Source organism: Ascaphus truei, unplaced genomic scaffold (genome assembly GCF_040206685.1).
Source record: "Ascaphus truei isolate aAscTru1 unplaced genomic scaffold, aAscTru1.hap1 HAP1_SCAFFOLD_378, whole genome shotgun sequence".
NCBI lineage: Eukaryota > Metazoa > Chordata > Amphibia > Anura > Ascaphidae > Ascaphus > Ascaphus truei.
This window is the reverse complement of record NW_027456709.1, coordinates 190,855-210,183: the sequence shown is the minus strand read 5'-3', so window position 1 is coordinate 210,183 and position 19,329 is coordinate 190,855. Positions and strand designations below refer to the sequence as shown.

General features: G+C 49.0%; 1 protein-coding gene across 1 annotated transcript in view; it reads right to left on the bottom strand.

Annotated features, from left to right (window-relative positions):
• LOC142483871 (uncharacterized) overlaps positions 1-13,677 on the bottom strand; it is a 33,561-nt gene extending 19,884 nt beyond the window's left edge. Inside the window, exon 1 of the mRNA XM_075583799.1 lies at positions 13,594-13,677. Coding sequence (XP_075439914.1) covers positions 13,594-13,677 — 84 coding nt within the window. The remainder of the gene's footprint in view (positions 1-13,593) is intronic.
• Positions 13,678-19,329: the final 5,652 nt, after the last annotated feature.

Below are 19,329 nucleotides of genomic sequence, written 5' to 3'. Positions count from 1 at the left end.
CACAGTAATGGGCACAATTACTATTATCGAGATATGGATAATAGTGCATTTGCCCATTCTAAAACCAAAAATTAGCGTCATGATGTCACATAGCATCCGGTTGCCATGGCAACACAGTGTCATTTGACGCTGCGCAGTCATGTTCACTGCAATTGGAGGGGGAATTGCAGAAGAATAACGGAGAATGCCGGAGTTGCCTCCACCACACCACACCGTCACCCGGAGATTGACAACGGCAACCCGTAGCCCGGAGGTAAGTGCCCAAAACCCGGAGTCTCCGGGTCAAACCCGGAGAGGTGGCAACCCTGGCTATTATCCATATCTGGATAATAGTTATTTTGCCCATTACTGTACTGTATGTGTTGGGGGGGGGGGGTGTGTTGGGGTTGCCATGGCAATCGGATGCTACGTGACTTCATGACGCTAATTTTTGGTTTTAGAATGGGCAAATGCACTATTATCAATTTTCGATAATAGTAACTTTGCCCATTACTGTACTGTATGTGTTGGGGGGCGGGGGGGTGTTGTTGGGGGTAGAGGAGGTGGGTAGTATGGTTGTTGTGTTTATTTTTCTTTATTGTGGGAAGAGGGTTTGGGTGAAGGGGGCAGTAGCCCCAAGGATGGATGTTTAGGTCTATCGGGTGGTATCGGGAGTGGTTAACCCCTTCATTACCTTAGCGATATTAACCGCTAAGGTAATGAAGCGGCTGACTCCACCTGCAAGCCCCCAAAAGCCTAAACACCCACCAAGGGCCAAATACCACCTTCACCCACCCCCGCTAAACGCTCACTTGGCGATTTGTTTTTGACAGCTAAAAAAATTGGCGATTCAACCCACTTATCGACACTTACTGAATTGCTGTAGGCTTTTTTGGCCGATAACAGCTAAAAAGCCTTGATAAGTGGGTTATGAAGGCTAATAGGCCCCATAATCTCCTATAGTCAGTAACAGCACACCTCCTGGAGGTCACATGGGAACGGGCCTTGAAGGAGTCTCTTACTCCGAAGCGTTGCCCCCTATTATAATCACTGGTTTCTGTTTGTGTTTCCATAGTTGTATAGTGTTTTCTCCCTGTGTTAGTCCTGTACTCCTCATTATGTTTCTGTACCATTTATTGGTGATTTGCTGTATAATACATCTTTTCTTTGCACCTTTCTCTTCATGTTCTGGCATTTAGGTGGCGGATGTGCACTGCAATTCTGTTGGTATATCTTATGGCTTTCAGATACCTTATAGCAGGGGTGCGCAAACTGGGGGGGCGCTACATTTTCCAGGGGGGCGCGTGCGGTTGCAGAGGCCCTGCGCTCTCCGCCAAAGCATTTAAATGAAATACCGAGGATCGCGTGAGGCCAAGGTAACTCACTTACCGGGATTCAGATGCATGGTGTGACAAGTCGCCATGGCAACGTAACATCACATGACCCGTCGCCATGGCAACGCGGCGTCAAATACCGCTGCGGGGTCACAACGGAATGTCACATGACCTGGCGGCGTCATTTGACACTGGAAAACGAGGTAAGGAGGTGCGAGCACCGGGGGCAGCAAGCAGGGGGGCGCAGCTCCAATAGTTTTCGCACCCCTGCCTTATAGTATACTGTGATTTATTTTAGTGTTCCTTTACCCAGTCTCATCAGTATGCTCCTGTATGCTCTGGGTAATTACACTTGCAGCAGTTAGGCTCATTGTAGCTAGTTCTTCTGTGTATAACTTACACTTATAACTATGCTGTGAGTGGTGTACTATAGATGGTGTACTGATGGCTATTTGTGTGCATTTTAGGCACTTGATTATGCATTAAGGTTGATAGCACAGATTGTATACTGGGTGTGTTGTACTTTCCACCTGTTATCATTGTACAGCTTTATTATAGATGTGTTGTTTATTAAACTCTTTTCATTTAGAATACTAGTATTTTTTTATTTCGGGGGTCTTAGTTACCCCAGTGAGATTGTTACAGCATGAGTGCTGTGGACAATTGGTTTAATTCTATATATTGCTGGAGGAATTAGGGATTCCTCATGTACACTGGTACCGATTCTCATCTTTAAGATTCTTTGTTACTTGCTGTAACAGGGGACTTATCCCTGTTCACAAAGGTGCCTCTAATCCAGCAGTGTGGTGGTTAACTGCTGGTAGCAAATCAACTAGCACCACCTGCCTGATTACAGGTAGTAGAAAAAGCCTGCCTTTGAGACAGGAAGTAACTCCTCCCTAGCTCTGACTGAGAGCTGACCATTGGAGAGACAGAGCAGAGGTTCTTGAGTCCCAGGAGAGACTGACCAAAAGAAACCCAGATCTCTGGAGATGAGTGGTCTTGAGCTCTGCACAGCAGAGCTGAATTCAAGACACAGGGAAAACTACTGCACCTGAAGCTGAACCAGGAAGTGAGATTTTCCCTCCAAGAAACAGATGAGACTTTTATTCTTAAGAGACTGCTTATATCTGCTTATTTTCATGCTATATGTTTTTGGGCTGCGAGAACTGCTTGACTAAGGGAGATGTGAACTAATGGCATAGGATTTCACTAGAAATACTCCCAAGTGAATGGAAGCTTTGTTCCCCCCCCCCTGTGTTTGGATAATTTCCTGATGAAAAGGAACAGGCACAATAAAGCCTATTATAATTTCACATTATAAAGCCTCCTAATTGTGTACCTCTGTGAACGTCCGTCCACATATGGTGTCCGAGGTGGGACAAGAGATGTCTTTGTAGTTAAAAAGGACCGGAGAGTTTTATGTGAAATTTTTTGTTATGCTTTTTTGCCTACAAACAAGTCTGAGAAACTTAGAAAAAAAAAAAAAACCTCATGCAGCAGAGATCAGAATTAAAGGGACACACCACTGTACTGAAACTTACACTGCATTGAAACTTACAAAAACACAGATGGACTCTTTACCCCAATCCCAAGAGGAGAGAGACTGCTGAAGCAGCTAAAATCTTATTTGCCTATCACAAAGCGTAATATGGTCATTGAAATAGGGGTCTTTGCCTTTCAGCCATAGTCAGGGTTCAAGAAGTGAGTCAGCCCTTGGTAAGGGATAGGTGTTTGTTGTTTTCAAAAGTTTCGCTGAAGCAGTGAATACAGATGGTGACCCACGAGTGGTACTGATTTTGAAAAAAAAGGTTGCCACACCGCATAGGGCTACCAGCTGTGAATGGAGTATATGCAGAAAAGTGTGAAAATTGATACAAGACTGTGCTGAAGCAAGGGAATTTTTAGCAAACAAATGCTGAGTGTAAAATTGCCCTATAAAGAAAAAGGTTTTTCAAAGCCAATTGCTGAGTGTTGAGTCCACTGCAAAGAATGTTTTTTTTTCTGCAAGTAAAAAAGTATGCCTATTATCTTGGGAGCAAAACAGACACCCAAAGTGTGAAGTGTGAATGCCATAATACCCAAAGATGAGACAGAAAATTACTGAACTCAGGCAGAAAACCAAATTCTGTTGCTGAAGCGGAGGGATTGCACCTAGCAAATAAATGGTGTATAGCAAATAGACTTTTTTTTACCTAGCAACTGCACAATCTTGTATACCTGATAAAAGAAAATGCATGCACAGCACTGCTGATATTGAAAAAAAAAAAAAAAAAATTACCCAAGAAAGAAAAATCTACAGAGATGCCTGTGAGAGCCACGACCTCTACAAGCAAAATATGCCCACCTGTAGGACTATCACAATTGGGGGTTCTAGCAAATACAGTGGCAACGGCTGCAATAGTGCCTCCTGAGGTCAGGAAGAAAATTACACCTGATAGCCTAAAAATGGAGGACAAGATGCAGCGTTCCTGTAATGAACCCTACCCCACGGAAGAGTGGCCCTTCCAGTCCAATAAAGAGGAAGACATCTCTTACGGGGAACCCGAACCGAGTCACACCCACAAAACACCCCAAGAATGGTGGGGGTGCCTGAACTCGGCACGAACAGAAAAGACCGCTCCCTTTGATGACGAATATGATCAGCAGGAGACAGAGCGGGAGCAGTGGATCACCGAATATTTCCGTCAGCTATTACAGTTGCAAGAAAAGCCGGGTGGATCCAGTGACGCTGCTAAAACTTCAAATGAAGATGGAGACCCCAGTATCCCTGAAGGGACGGTGTCATCCAAATCAAAAAGGAAGAAAAAGAAAAGCGGTTCTTCACTTACCGTGGAAGTAACAGACACGTCCGCAGATCCTGTGGAGAAAAAGGGGGACCGAGATGCCCTGCAGGCTAGAGAAAATGGAGAATTCGTCCCGCGTATAACCGAATATCCAGAGGGCCCAAGGCAGAAGTCGTGTACCCCAAAGAAGTGTCTGTCCGGTGCCAACAGTGAGGAAGCCTCAACCAGTCATCCCAGGGAAGCGGAGCCGGAACCAGTGAGTGACGATCCCTTGACCAGCCCTGAAGACGCCCTGAAAATTGCCAGGTGTGACTGTGATTTAGTCCGTGAACAATTGAATCAAAAGAAAGATGGTAACGCGGAGCTACTGAAAAATAACATGAAGCTACAGGAATATGTGCTCGCAATGTACTCTACAGCCAGGACAGAATTGGACGATCTCAAGACTGAGCTAGATACTGCAAATGCTGCTATTTCCGCCATGGATGAAAAGCAGAGCCAATCTGATAAAATGGTGGCTACGCTAAAGCGGAAGTATGAGGAGGCACTGAAGCAGATGACAGTCTTCCAGCAAGAGGTTCACGCTCTTCGCATAGAGCTGAATGCCTCACAACAGGAGGTGAACAGTGTCCAGATAGAGGTGGACGTAGCTCAGAAAGAGGTTCAGACACTCCACAGAGCACTGGATGCCTCACATCATGAGACCAACAGCTGCCGCACAGACCTGGAAGTTTCCAGAAAGGAACTACACAGTCTCACTGAGGAGCTGGACATTTCAAGGAAAACTATCCTACATCTTAACTTAGATCTCAAAGTCTCTCAGAAGGAGCTTCAGAACTTAAACCTGGAGATGGAAGTCTCACGCCAGGAGACAGCCCGCCTCCAAGCAGATGTGCAAAAATGGAAGGTGGACTGCAAGGAAGCCCTAAATAGTAGAGAGACTGAAAAAAGAGAAAATTTAAGATTAAAAAAAGAAAATTCTGAGTTGACAGAATACGTCAAGGGAAAGAATGAAGAGCTGCAGGCTCTTAAAGAAATAAATAAACTTTTGAAAGAGGAAATGTTCGAAGCAGAGCACCGACTGCAGAACCAACTGCAAGGTCTGCGTACACACCTCCAGTATGCTGAGGAGAAGCAGCAAACGCTGCAGGAAGAAAAGCTGCAGGCTGCTAAAGAGGTACAAGCGCTGCAGGAACGTCTGAATACCCAGTACGTCCCCACAGAGCAGTATGAGGAGCTAAAGGCCACGCTGCATGTCTTCAGAGCATCATTGGAGGCGGAGCTTCGATACCAGGTGACTCTGTATGAGAGGGAGCGTGAGAAGGCTCAGAAACTGGAGCAAGAGCTGGAGAGACAGAGAGACTGTTCCATTCCCTTGAGTCAGTACACCAAGGAGGAAACAGACGCACCGGCAACCTTGACAACAAAAATTACGGAGCTCCAGAATATGAAGGAGACTCTAATACAGCCACCTAAGAAAGCACTAGCCAAACCTACAGCTGCCCAACAGGCAACAAACAGAGGTAGGAGTGCGGAATCAAAGCCAGAAGAATCCTAAGCTGAGGAAGCTGAAAAAATAGGACGTTCTCTGGAAAAGGAGGTGGAGGTGCAACTCAGTCCCAAAGAAGGTGAACTGGCGACTCCGTGGTGTGGAGAAGAGCAGAAAACTCTAAGGGCTAGTCCTAACTGCTCTACAACTGTTGTCATACACTTTGTCTATAAAAAGAGGAGTGCCCGACGCAACAGAAATCTCATGACCACGCAGGCGATAAAAAGACTTTACGTGGAAAAAGTCCTCCTCGAGCGACTGAGGAGTGCTGATCCTTCGGGAGGAGACAAAAATAAACTGGAGAAAGGGCTCCAATCCCAGCGGGACAGAGTGTTCTCTTCCTCCATCCACTCTCATTCAAGTCACAGAAAGATCTCGAATGAGAGTGGAAGGATGGGCTTTGGCCGTGGGAAGCCCGAGCTTCCCACAAACAGGGGAGGTATGTAACAGGAGACTTATCCCTGTTCACAAAGGTGCCTCTAATCCAGCAGTGTGGTGGTTAACTGCTGGTAGCGAATTAACTAGCACCACCTGCCTGATTACAGGTAGTAGAAAAAGCCTGCCTTTGAGACAGGAAGTAACTCCTCCCTAGCTCTGACTGAGAGCTGACCATTGGAGAGACAGAGCAGAGGTTCTTGAGTCCCAGGAGAGACTAACCAAAAGAAACCCAGATCTCTGCAGCTGAGCGGTCTTGAGCTCTGAACAGCAGAGCTGAATTCAAGACACAGGGAAAACTACTGCACCTGAAGCTGAACCAGGAAGTGAGATTTTCCCTCCAAGAAACAGATAAGACTTTTATTCTTAAAAGACTGCTTATATCTGCTTATTTTCATGCTATATGTTTTTGGGCTGCGAGAACTGCTTGACTAAGGGAGATGTGAACTAATTGCATAGGATTTCACTAGAAATACTCCCAAGAGAATGGAAGCTCTGTTCCCCCCCCCCCCTGTGTTTGGATAATTTCCTGATGAAAAGGAACAGGCACAATAAAGCCTATTATAATTTCACATTATAAAGCCTTCTAATTGTGTACCTCTGTGAACGTCCGTCCACACTTGCCAAGAGGGTAGGGCTGTTTTTGTTTGTATATATATGTATATATACATACATACATACATACATATATATATATATATATATATATATATATATATATATTTATATATATATATATATATATATGTTAGGTTTGAGGGTGTTAATCTCAACATTCGTGGGCCTACACAGATAAACCATTATGATGGAAACATACTCACTACAAACTGTAGCGTCACATGTGCTACACAGAATGGGTACGTGTGTAGTGAGAATGAGGGAGCATGTGTCTGTATATAACCATAAGTGTGTGTATCTGAGGGAGTGTGTGCTACTGTCTAATAGTTACTGTTTTTGTAAAGCATAACGAGAAGTGTGATTGTGTATTTATATATATTTCTTGTGGTGTGTTTGGGCTTCTACAAGAGTTTCAATCTGTGGCATTTTAGTGTGATTGTGTGTGAATATAACTGATTGTGCGTTTGTATTTTTGGAGCAGGAACCTGTTAATTCTCCGTTCCTGCAGTTATTTTAGGAGCAGGTGTCTGTGTGTATCCTGAAACTAGAGTCACGTATTGAGGTACGAATAGCTTCAGTTAGCTTTAACTCATGTCTTCCCTCTTCCAAAGCATGACAAGTCCTTAATGTCTTTCTTAACTTTATTGCAGACGTAGAAAACAACAGGAACTTGTAGGTGTAGTGTAGGCAGAGAGTGCTTCTCTATGTGGAATGCTTCTATGAGGTTAGACTACGGTAAGACAGAAAGGCCTTACCAGGGGTGGATGCAGACAGATCTGTACTCACTGTGATCTTAGGTGGAAAAGGAAGTGAGGGGGAATGTGGGTAGCAGGAATAGCCTTGGGACAGACTATCTGGAGACAAACAAGAGGGGAGAATCTCAGAGGTTGCTGTAGCAACTCACTGGCTGCCTGCTCACAGGCAGAAAGGGCAACATACAGTATTGATACATCACACAGGCACGGTGTGTGTATGTGGAACAAATGCCTGCAGCTGAACTTAAGGAGCTGACAAGCAGAAGGGGGGTCGGGCAGAAATGTGATCCTTGTTCCATGATAGTGTGTGTGTAAGTGGGAGAGAGTGTGCGTGTGTAAGTGGGAGAGAGTGTGCGTGAGCGTGTGTGTGTGTGTGTGTGTGTACGTATACAGGACCGAAACTCTCATGCTGTGCCAATATATTCTCTCTGTGTGTACTGCTGCGGCACAGTTTATTCGAGCATTTGCCCGTTCTGTGCCGCAGCAGTAGCCTGGCGCGCGCCCGAGAGTGACGGGCGCGCGCCGAAGCAGCGGAAGAGCGCCCTCCGATCGGGGCGCTCTCCCTACCGCTGCCGGGTCCGCCGGGTCCCCCGGAACCCCCTGCCGCTGTCCCGCGATCGCGGGACACCAGGGCTCCCTCGGGGAGCCCCTGGACGCGCGTGCAGGGGGCGCACGCTCCCGAAGACGCGTGACCGCGCGTCTATGACGCGCGGCACGCCGAGGGGCGGCCACTAGCAAGCCGGGAAATCTCCCGGCTTGCGGATCTGGCCGCAGTGTAATAAACTGTGTCGCCAGTGTATGTATATATATATATGTATATGATATATATATATATATATATATATATATATATATATATATATATCAGTGCTTTTCAACCGGGGTTCTGCGGCCGCCAGGGGGGGAGAGCTTGGACTCTCCCATGCTGTCCCAGACCCAGCGAAACCCCCACATAGCAGTGACCCGGAGCTCAGCAGCAGCAGCCGCCCGGTCACTGCTATACTTCCTCTTCCTGCCTGCTCCAGTCGGTGCCACTGAATAGAGGGAGAGAGCGGATTGGGAGCGTGCGCTCTCGCAGGGGTCTGTCTGTGTGTAAGTGTGAGAGTGTGTGTGTGTGTGTGTGTGTAAGTAGGCGAGTGTGGGTGCACGCGCAAGGAGGAGAGTGTGAGGGGTAGAAGGAGCATGAGGGGGAGATGGAGCATAAGGGAGAGTGTGTGAGGGTGAAAAGGAGCATAAGGGGGAGAGTGTGAAGGGGAGAAGGAGCGTAAGGGGGAGAGGGAGGGGGAGAAGGAGCGTAAGGTGGAGAGTGAGGGGGAGAAGGAGCATAAGGGGGAGATGGAGCGAAAGGGGGAGAGTCTGAGGGGGAGAAGGAGCGTGGGGGGGGAGAGTGTGAGGGTAGAAGGAGCGTAAGTGGGAGAGTGTGAGGGGCAGAGCGTGAGGGGGAGAAGGAGCGAAAGGGGGAGAGTGTGAGGGGGATAAGGAGCGTAATGGGGAGAGTGTGTGGGGGAGAGGGAGCGTAAGGAGGGAGCGTAAGGAGGGAGAGGGGTAGAGTGTGAGGGGGAGAAGGAGCGTGAGGGGGAGAAGGAGCGTAAGGGGGAGAAGGAGCGTAAGGGGGTGAAGGAGCGTAAGGGGGAGAGTGTGAGGGGGATAAGGAGAGTAAGGGGAAGACTGTGTGGGGGAGAGGGAGCGTAAGGATGGAGATGGGGAGAGTGTGAGGGGGAGAAGGAGAGTAAGGGGGAGAGTGTGTGGGGGAGAGGGAGTGTAAGGAGGGAGATTGTGAGGGGAAGAGGGAGCGTAAGGAGTAAAGTGAGGGGGGAGAGAGACTCGGCGACAGACAGGGGGCGAGGGTTGGGGTCCCCCATTATTTCAAATTCAAAGTGTGTGTGTATAAAGAATATCACTTGTGAGCACATTCACATGTCTTAGACAGGTCTGCAACCCCTGCCTTTCAACCATTATCACCAAGCATACAGTGCTTCCACCGCAGCAAGGAATTCTGGGAAATGACATGCAAATGAGCATATATATATAGAAAAGAGAAAACAGTTGGCACACTACTAGCCACGCAAAAACAGATGCTTATCCCATATGAATAGAACAAAAAGTATATTTACCAGATTGGGGTCCAAAAAGAGACAGCCCACTGTCAAAAAACTGTATTGAATCACAGGGCACTGCAACCAGCGTTTCGGTCACCCAGAGGGGCAACCCTGATGAAGGTCCTTCTGGGTGACCGAAACGTTGGTTGCAGTGCCCTGTGATTCAATACAGTTTTTTGTCTGAAGACTACATACAGTGTGCTGTCTCTTTTTTTGCTGGACCCCAATCTGGTAAATATACATACATAGATACATACATACAGTACATACATACATACATACATACATACATACATACATACATACATATATTACCATGCAGCAGGGCAGTGGAACAGCAAAGAGAGGCAGCACTCAGAGGTAAGTGTACAAAGAATTGTATTGTATTACAGATACAAAAATCCAATGTTTCGATCCCACAGAGAATTTTCTTCCTGGGGTGCGCCTCTCCCTGCTGTTCCGCTGCCCTGCTGGATGGTAATGTACTCTTTACATTATTTATGGGACTAGCACCAGGCTTATTTGGATTACAATGTTGGAGTGCTTGCTGTTTTCTTTACCCATATATATATATATATATATATATACAGGTAAACCCCGTTATAGCGCGGTCCTCGGGGTCCACCCCGAGACCACCGCGTTAGTAACGGGGTCGTGCTAATTTTTTTTAAAAATGGCCGCCGCGCGCCTGATCGGGAGGGAGTGAGGAGGGAAGGAAGGAAGAGGCCTGCACAACATGCAGCCCGTCTGGCCTCTTTGTGGGGCCCGCGATGACTCAGGCCGGGCGCCAGTTAATTAAATAATTAAAAAAAAAAAAAGTTTAAAAAAAAGTTTTAAAAAATGGCAACGATTCATCCCTCCCCCCTCCCTCCCAGCCCCCTCCCTCTCCCTCCTCCCTCCCTCCCAGCCCCCGGCAGCCGTGTGTTTTTTGTTTCTTCCGGAGAGGTCAGAGCATGAGGGGGCGGGGCTTACGGGCTGGTGGGGATGTGTGTGTGAAAAACAGGCTGGTGGGGGGTGGGCTGCTGACATGTGAGGGGGGGTGGGCTGCTGACATGTGAGGGGGGGGTGGGCTGCTGACATGTGAGGGGGGGTGGGCTGCTGACATGTGAGGGGGGGTGGGCTGCTGACATGTGAGGGGGGGTGGGCTGCTGACATGTGAGGGGGGGTGGGCTGCTGACATGTGAGGGGGGGGTGGGCTGCTGACATGTGAGGGGGGGGTTGGCTGCTGACATGTGAGGGGGGGTGGGCTGCTGACATGTGAGGGGGGGTGGGCTGCTGACATGTGAGGGGGGGTGGGCTGCTGACATGTGAGGGGAGGGGTGGGCTGCTGACATGTGAGTGTATTGTGAGAGGTGTGTGCAGTGAGTGTGTGTGCAGTGAGTGCTGGGAGTGTCTGGTGTGTGCAGTGTGCAGTGGGAGTGTGTGCAGTGGGAGTGTGTGCAGTGGGAGTGTGTGCAGTGGGAGTGTGTGCAGTGGGAGTGTGTGCAGTGGGAGTGTGTGCAGTGGGAGTGTGTTCGTGCAGTGCGACTGTGTGCGTGCAGTGCGACTGTGTGCGTGCAGTGCGACTGTGTGCGTGCAGTGGGACTGTGTGCATGCAGTGGGAGTGTGTGCGTGCAGTGTAGAGTGTGTGCGTGCAGTGTAGAGTGTGTGCGTGCAGTGTAGAGTGTGTGCAGTGTGCTGTGAGCAGTGTGCAGTGAGAGTGTGTGCAGTGAGAGTGTGTGCAGTGAGAGTGTGTGCAGTGAGAGTGTGTGTGCAGTGAGAGTGTGTGTGCAGTGAGAATGTGTGCAGTGAGAGTGTGTGTGCAGTGAGAGTGTGTGCAGTGAGAGTGTGTGCAGTGAGAGTGTGTGCAGTGAGAGTGTGTGCAGTGAGTGTGTGCAGTGATTAGTGTGCAGTGTGTGCAGTGATTAGTGTGCAGTGTGTGCAGTGATTAGTGTGCAGTGTGTGCAGTGATTAGTGTGCAGTGTGTGCAGTGATTAGTGTGCAGTGTGTGCAGTGATTAGTGTGCAGTGTGTGCAGTGAACAGTGTGTGCAGTGAGCAGAGTGTGCAGTGTGTGCAGTGTGCAAAAAAAAACGGGAGCCACGTGAAAATCGCGTTATAACCGATTCGCGTTATAACGGGTCGCGTTATAACGGGGTTTACCTGTATATATATATATATATATATATAGAGTGGTCAACAAATCACCAAAAAAAATCTACTCACCACCTAGTACCAAACGTGTGTTGCTTGGGCCAACAGGAGCTCGCCACAATGTTAAATCCACTCGCCCGGTGCGTGCAAATGTATAAGTTTGTCGAACAATATATATATATATATATATATATATATATATATATATATATATATATATATATATATATATATATCCATTTGCTATATGCTTTGCTGTGGAGGGTTTTTGTCACTTTTTTTACCCACCATAACTTAACTAAGTGTATATATATATATATATATATATTATATATTTGTGGGAGAAAAGGAGGACCCCGCATCCACAAGATAAATAAATGCAACTAAATACCGACACTAAAATTTCATCAATATACAGTGATAAGTCGGTGGTGCTATAAGGGCAAGTAAATACGGTGAGAGAAGGAAAGGGCCCCAAACAAAAGCACTCTAGTATGCCTGTAAAGTACAAATTCACATAATCTTTATTAGAAGGTTGTCACAGAACAAAAGTTAAAAAAGCACAGAAAGTATAAAATTGGGCATGGATCCCCTGTACGTAGCAAAACTTGACAAATCCTCCAGCAGTTAAATCCCAATGGGAACAAAACCAATATCAAAATTGACAACAATTGCACTCTAAAGTACCTGACAAGGTTAACAGAATAAAGCAGACAACAGGCCAAACTGGGGTGGCTATGGCTAAGTGGTCAAATCACATTGTAACAACACACTCTTATCCCCATAAGTCTCTAGGGTATGTCTAAAGCAGTGGTGGGAAACCTTTTTTCTGCCAAGGGCCATTTTGATATTTATAAAATCATTCGAGGGCCATACAAAATTATCAACTTAAAAATTAGCCTGCTATATTTGGTCAAACATTTAATGAACTCACCACTAATGAAATGGCTGGAACTGCTTCTCTTTGGGTGACTGACTGACTCTTGGGTGGTGGGTGACTATGACTGACTGCAAGTTGGTGTCTGTGCGCGCGCACACACGCACACACACACACGCACACACACAGACACACAGAAATCGGGCAGGGGGGAGGGAAATCGGACTCTCAGACCCACTCTCTCTCTCTCAGACTCTCAGACTCTCAGACCCACTCTCTCTCTCAGACCCACTCTCCCTCAGGCTCTCAGACCCACTCTCTCTCAGACTCTCAGACCCACTCTCTCTCAGACCCACTCTCTCTCTCAGACTCTCAGACCCACTCTCTCTCAGACTCACTCTCTCTCTGACTCTCAGACCCACTCTCTCTCTCAGACTCTCAGACCCACTCTCTCTCTCTCTCTCTGACTCTCAGACCCACTCTCTCTCTCAGACTCTCAGACTCTCAGACCCACTCTCTCTCTCTCTCTCTCTCTCTCTCTCTCTCAGACTCTCAGACCCACTCTCTCTCTCTCTCAGACTCTCAGACCCACTCTCTCTCTCTCTCAGACTTTCAGGCCCACTCTCTCTCTCTCAGACTCTCAGGCCCACTCTCTCTCTCAGACTCTCAGGCCCACTCTCTCTCTCTCAGACTCTCAGGCCCACTATCTCTCTCTCTGACTCTTAGGCCCACTCTCTCTCTCAGACTCTCAGGCCCACTCTCTCTCAGACTCTCTCTCTCTCTCAGACCCACTCTCTCTCTCTATATATATATATATATATACTTAGGGAGGATTTGTTCCTGTAAAGTACCCCTAGTTTGGCATAGGTATGAGATAGGCCCCCCTGATGAAGTCATCATAGATGACGAAACGCGTAGGGCGTGGTTAGATAGAAGCTGTCACTTGTCAACGAACTCTACTGCTGCTGTATGAGAGACTCTGTAAGCTGTGAGAGAGACGCTGGTTCCTATTCCCCTGGAACATTGTTGCCAGCACGGAGAATTTGGAGTTGCTGGTTTCCGGAGGGATTTCTTGTGCTGGGTGCCGAGATGGAGGGACGTCACTTCCGGCCATCCGGCAACACAGAGGAAAGACACGAGAGGACGCCATTGCCTATTTCAGACGGTGTTGCTGGCACATGAGAGCCTATCTCATATCTGCTTTTAAGAGTGGGCATTTGATCGATTTTAATGTTTTATAAACACTTGTTATTACGTTAATGCACTAGGTGTGCGCCTGTTTTGTTTTCTTTTTTCATAGGTACAATCAGGGAGTTGTGAACCCTTTTGAAACGAGTTGCCAAATACCTGGATGTCATTATTTTTGGAACGGGACTTGGGTTTTTCAGAGGTTATTTACAAAGGTTTTTTTGTGTAATATGTTTTATTATTATTATTATTGATTTTTATCCTTGTTATATTATTAAACTATTAGGTTGGTGTTTTAATAACATCACACATAAATAAAAAAAAAATTATATTTATTTTTAATACATTTTTTTAAATTTCTTTGAAATACTGGTTCACAATTTTATTTTTGTTATCTTCTTATCAACCCACTGGATGCACTTACAGTTGGGCTAATTGATTTACAGCTTTGATTAGGGTCATTTTTATTTTTATATATATATATATATATATATATGTAGCCCCCTGTAAACAGCTCAGGTTATACCTATCTTCCTTCTACTGTGGTAAGTCCTGTTAAGATCAGGCGCCAGTAATCATTATGGGTTTTCCCCCTTCATAGCTCTAACCTGAATGGTAGATGCCGACCTGGACTCTGCTGCAGGCGTGAGCAAGAGGGAGGTTCTGCTGACACCAAGATGGGAGGGGCTAGCTCTATATTTAGCAGCCCACTCCGGCGAGTAGTTGGTTCTTCGTCCTTGCTGTGTGCCATGTTCCTCTCTGATTGATGGTTCTTCAATAGAGATAGTAGCGTGAGAAGAGTTCGAGTGAGCAGTGAGACCAAGAGTCTAGAGCGCGGAGTATAAGGCCGTAAGCCACGAGTCCTGCGGAACGGTCCGAGGAGTATCAGGAGGCTACGGGCTCCCTGGCGCAGCATGCCGGTTGAGAGCGAGAGGAATCAAACCGATCAGCGTCTATAATTAGAGCTGATAGAACCATAGACTGGTGGACCAATGCCCTCACCCCGCTGCCAGGGGTGATGGGAAGAGAATTCAAGACCCACCTCGAGGCTAACCTCGGGGGTGGGCCATGGGGTATTGCTGCCCTAGCTCAGACCATCCTGTCGGCCGAGTGACTTGGAGGGAAGGAGAGGAGGAGGTCGTGGGAGTTGAGCAGGTTGTACTTGGCCCTGGCGATTTATGTGTGGCTTCTGGAAGCCTTATCGTTGGGATATCGTTGCATTGTCAAATAAAGAGACTGTTCTGCACCCGTAAAGACTGTGTGTGATTTGGAGAGTATAACCCTGGGACCCGAGGGGTTCTTCTATACCGGTCCTATCCCATTACCCTGGGAGTATAGAGGATGGAGGCGCTGCACCACTAAGATAATATGGAGGCTACTACCCCAGAAGCCCGGTCCTGGCTCCCCCACAACATCGCGGGAAGCTCAGGCCCTCCTGTTCCTCACAGGTACGCACCACACCGCATGTAACCAGCCCCCATGCACCCCTCACACTCCCGTAGAGACTGGGGGGGGGGTGAAACAGCAAGTATATTAAGCAGGTAGCGTGAGGCAACTGGGGGGGTCATAGCGGTAACCAATCCGGGGACCATGGACCAGGGCCGCGTTACGGTGGGGTGGATAGTTGGAGCTGATCAAGTCCCTTGAGGCGGGTAGCGTGAGTCACTGGGGGGGGGGGTCAGCCTGGTAACCAGACTAGGGACCATAGCCCGGGGTCCGCTATAGCGGCCAAAAGCAGGAGACGCCCGTACCTAGACAAGAGGTATCTTAACTATCACACACACCACCGAGCACTTGCAAGTAGATATGGGGAGTACAGTGTAGGAGAGGAGTTCCGTTGAGCCTGGGGTACCAGCCACCTCAATTCAGTGGGTCACATACAGTATGAAGAAGCAGCGTTCACATTTGAAGGGAAAGCATGGACTAGGTACGAGATACCCGTCAGACATGGAGAGTAGGGCACAGGTACATTTGGAGAGAATACCCAAGATGGCTGCCACCCCTACATGTGCTTCGCAGAGAAGCGAGCTAAAATGGCGGTTCCCGCCGAGCCTGGAGCAAGCACGTAAGGTTTGCAAAAGGACTGTGAGACAGTTGTGGCGGGACATGTGCAGGAGTCTGGCGCCAAACCCAGATTCCTTGCAGAAGGAGCTGAGTGGCACGAAAGCTGACCGGCCACGTCATGCTGACAAGGAAACGACCCCGCCTCTGGATTCCACCAGAGGGAGGGGGGCCACCCAGAACCAATCAGGAAGGTCCACCCCCGCCCCAGCGAAGGGAGGGACCGGAGACCTGAGTGAGGAGCGTGACTTATGTCTGGCGTTCAAGGAGCAAGGAGCTAGAAACTTGTGTTGTCTTCCCTCCGAACGAACTATGTCAGAAATAAACACCTCTATTCACAAAGTACCGGGAGGCCTACTGGTCGTGGCCGTAGCGGAGCAGGAATATGTCCGGTGCTTGTGTGTGCACTGCGGATTGCCCGGCGCAGTACCGAGTACCAAGGCCCGATGCGCCAAGTGTGGCACGTTTTACTTGTGGCCAACCGAGCCGCGGGATTTGTTCGGCACGCCCCGGGGTGCCTCTCCAGGAACTTTGACGGAGGTGGCGGACGACAAAGAAAAGACTGCTTTGGGTCCCCGGTATACAATATCGGGAGGCACCAAGGCTCAGCTAGTTATCGAACTCAGCAAGCTGGCCACCCAGACAAGCACGACCGCAGTGGAGGTACACAAGCGAGGACATTTTGTACCTATATCCACTGGTTGTATCACTGAAGAGCCAGGTGACTCCCCAACAGAGGAACCGATCGTGATTTCTTCAGAGGAGGAGGAGATGGGTGTGACATTGGTGGCGATGCGCCTACCGGCGAACCACCCCAAAGGCATCAAAAGAGAGCAGACAAGCCCAGGGACAATCCGACGGCGAACACTGGTGCGGCCGGAGGCCCGTACGAGTCCCACCGCCGTGGTGACTCCCAGTGCAACGAAGACGGAGGCCGAGACGATCCTCGCGGAACCAGATGTCATCAAAAAGCAGCAGAGTGGTAAGGAGACCCCACCACCCCCTTACTCCCGCCAGGCACAGACCGCACTCACGGTGAACGAGAGAGGCTTGAGGCCTACTTGTTCGATCGTGTACCGGAGGTGTCACCCCCGCCCCCACCGGTCCTCGACGCACGGCCGGTGCGTGACCCCGGGGCGGATGGGAGCTCTGCAGGCAAGTCGGATAACCGCTGTTCCCGTTTCACTAAGGGAAAGAAAAGTCTGGGCGGAGTGTTCTCCTCCCAGCGCATAGACGGCGCCATTGCCCTGGCTATTCTACAGAGTCGAGGTCCCTCTCGAGAAACCCAAAGCCTGAGGGGGAGTGCCGCTAAGAAGAAGTTCATTGGGCGGGGTGTTACCCGGTTGCTGGACAATGTTCTGGACGTTTCCCCTACCCCGGCCCTTAGCCCCCCTGCCCCGGCCCCGTCACGAGTGGTGCCACCGGGACCTACCAGGGATAAATTATGTAAATCCCCCAAATACGCTAATGACTTGTGGGATTGGGAGTTGAGTGATGGGGCCTCTGAAGGAGAGATACCGTATTCGAGCGTAATACCTGTGCCTAACCCTGTACCGTTTTGTCCTACAGCTAGAGGGAAAGCCCGTGGATCACCTACACTTGCAGAGGCTGGGTCTACTAGTCCAGTATTGTCCAAGATGAATCCCACAAGGTATTATAATGCCAAGGGACGGAGAGACTGCTCGCGATCTACTGATGTGGGTACATCCGGGGTATCATCACAGGTAAATTCTGATGCTGAGCGCACTAGTCAGGCCGCTAAGTACGAGCACCGCGATAAATGGTGGGCGCCTTTGTTCACCGGTTACCACGAGGGTATGGATCGTACGCGATTCTTATTGATTAAGAACGATGTGGTAGACCACTGGTGGGCGGCGGGTTCTTTCACTCCGCAGGAGATGGGGGATGAGTTGGATCACTGTTTGAGGGAGATAGAACAGAAACGTATTGTACCTCAAGGCCCCAGTATACTGTATGACGAAGTAGCCCCCGAGGAACCATTGTTTTGGGTACTGCCAAGCAGGGCAGGGCAGCGTACGCTTACCAAGCTAAGTCGAGCTGACAGGGCCATAGTCGCTAGGTACCGGCAGTCACACGGTTATGAATATCCCTATGTGCCGGAGCCCATCATTAGAGAGGTTGAGGATAACCGGGACAGTTGGCTTAGGGAGGCAGTTCAGGAGTACCTGCGGACCAAGTACGGTCGGGCGGGGTATCACAATGAAGATAAGATTAGTGAGCTAGTGCGTATATGGAGCATCGGGAGGTGTATTTATATGCATGGTGTCACATACAAGCCTGAGCATGGTGCGGTTCAGTCGTTCGCAGTGACTGTCACTGACCACAATGGACGACGGCTTAGGAAGCCTGATCCGAGGCACTATCTTTAGGGTTCCCCATGTTGGGAGTACCCGGATTGTACTTACAATTATTACCTCATTATGCATGTATTCTATTGTTATGTGTGCTGTTTCCTAGGTGGTTCGCCGCAGGATGGTACTGCTAAAAGATACTGTAGGTCCAAGTGGGGACCATTGGATTCCACCATAGGGAGTGTAGCCCCCTGTAAACAGCTCAGGCTATACCTATCTTCCTTCTACTGTGGTAAGTCCTGTTAAGATCAGGTGCCAGTAATCATTATGGGTTTTCCCCCTTCATAGCTCTAACCTGAATGGTAGATGCTGGCCTGGACTCTGCTGCAGGCGTGAGCAAGAGGGAGGTTCTGCTGACACCAAGGTGGGAGGGGCTAGCTCTATATTTAGCAGCCCACTCCGGCGAGTAATTGGTTCTTCCTCCTTGCTGTGAGCCATGTTCCTCTCTGATTGATGGTTCTTCAATAGAGATACAGTAGTAGCGTGAGAAGAGTTCGAGTGAGCAGTAAGACCAAGAGTCTAGAGCTGCTGAGTATTAGGCCGTAAGCCACGAGTCCTGCGGAACGGTCCGAGGAGTATCAGGAGGTTACGGGCTCCCCGGCGCAGCATGCCGGTTGAGAGCGAGAGGAATCAAACCGATCAGCGTCTATAAGTAGAGCTGATAGAACCATAGACTGGTGGACCAATGCCCTCACCCCGCTGCCAGGGGTGATGGGAAGAGAATTCAAGACCCACCTCGAGGCTAACCTCGGGGGTGGGCCACAGGGTATTGCTGCCCTAGCTCAGACCATCCTGTCGGCCGAGTGACTTGGAGGGAAGGAGAGGAGGAGGTCGTGGGAGTTGAGCAGGTTGTACTTGGCCCTGGCGATTTATGTGTGGCTTCTGGAAGCCTTATCGTTGAGATATCGTTGCATTGTCAAATAAAGAGACTGTTCTGCACCCGTAAAGACTGTGTGTGATTTGGAGAGTATAACCCTGGGACCCGAGGGGTTCTTCTATACCGGTCCTATCCCATTACCCTGGGAGTATAGAAGATGGAGGCTCTGCACCACTAAGATAATATGGAGGCTACTACCCCAGAAGCCCGGTCATGGCTCCCCCACAACATCGCGGGAAGCTCAACCCTCCTGTTCCTCACAGGTACG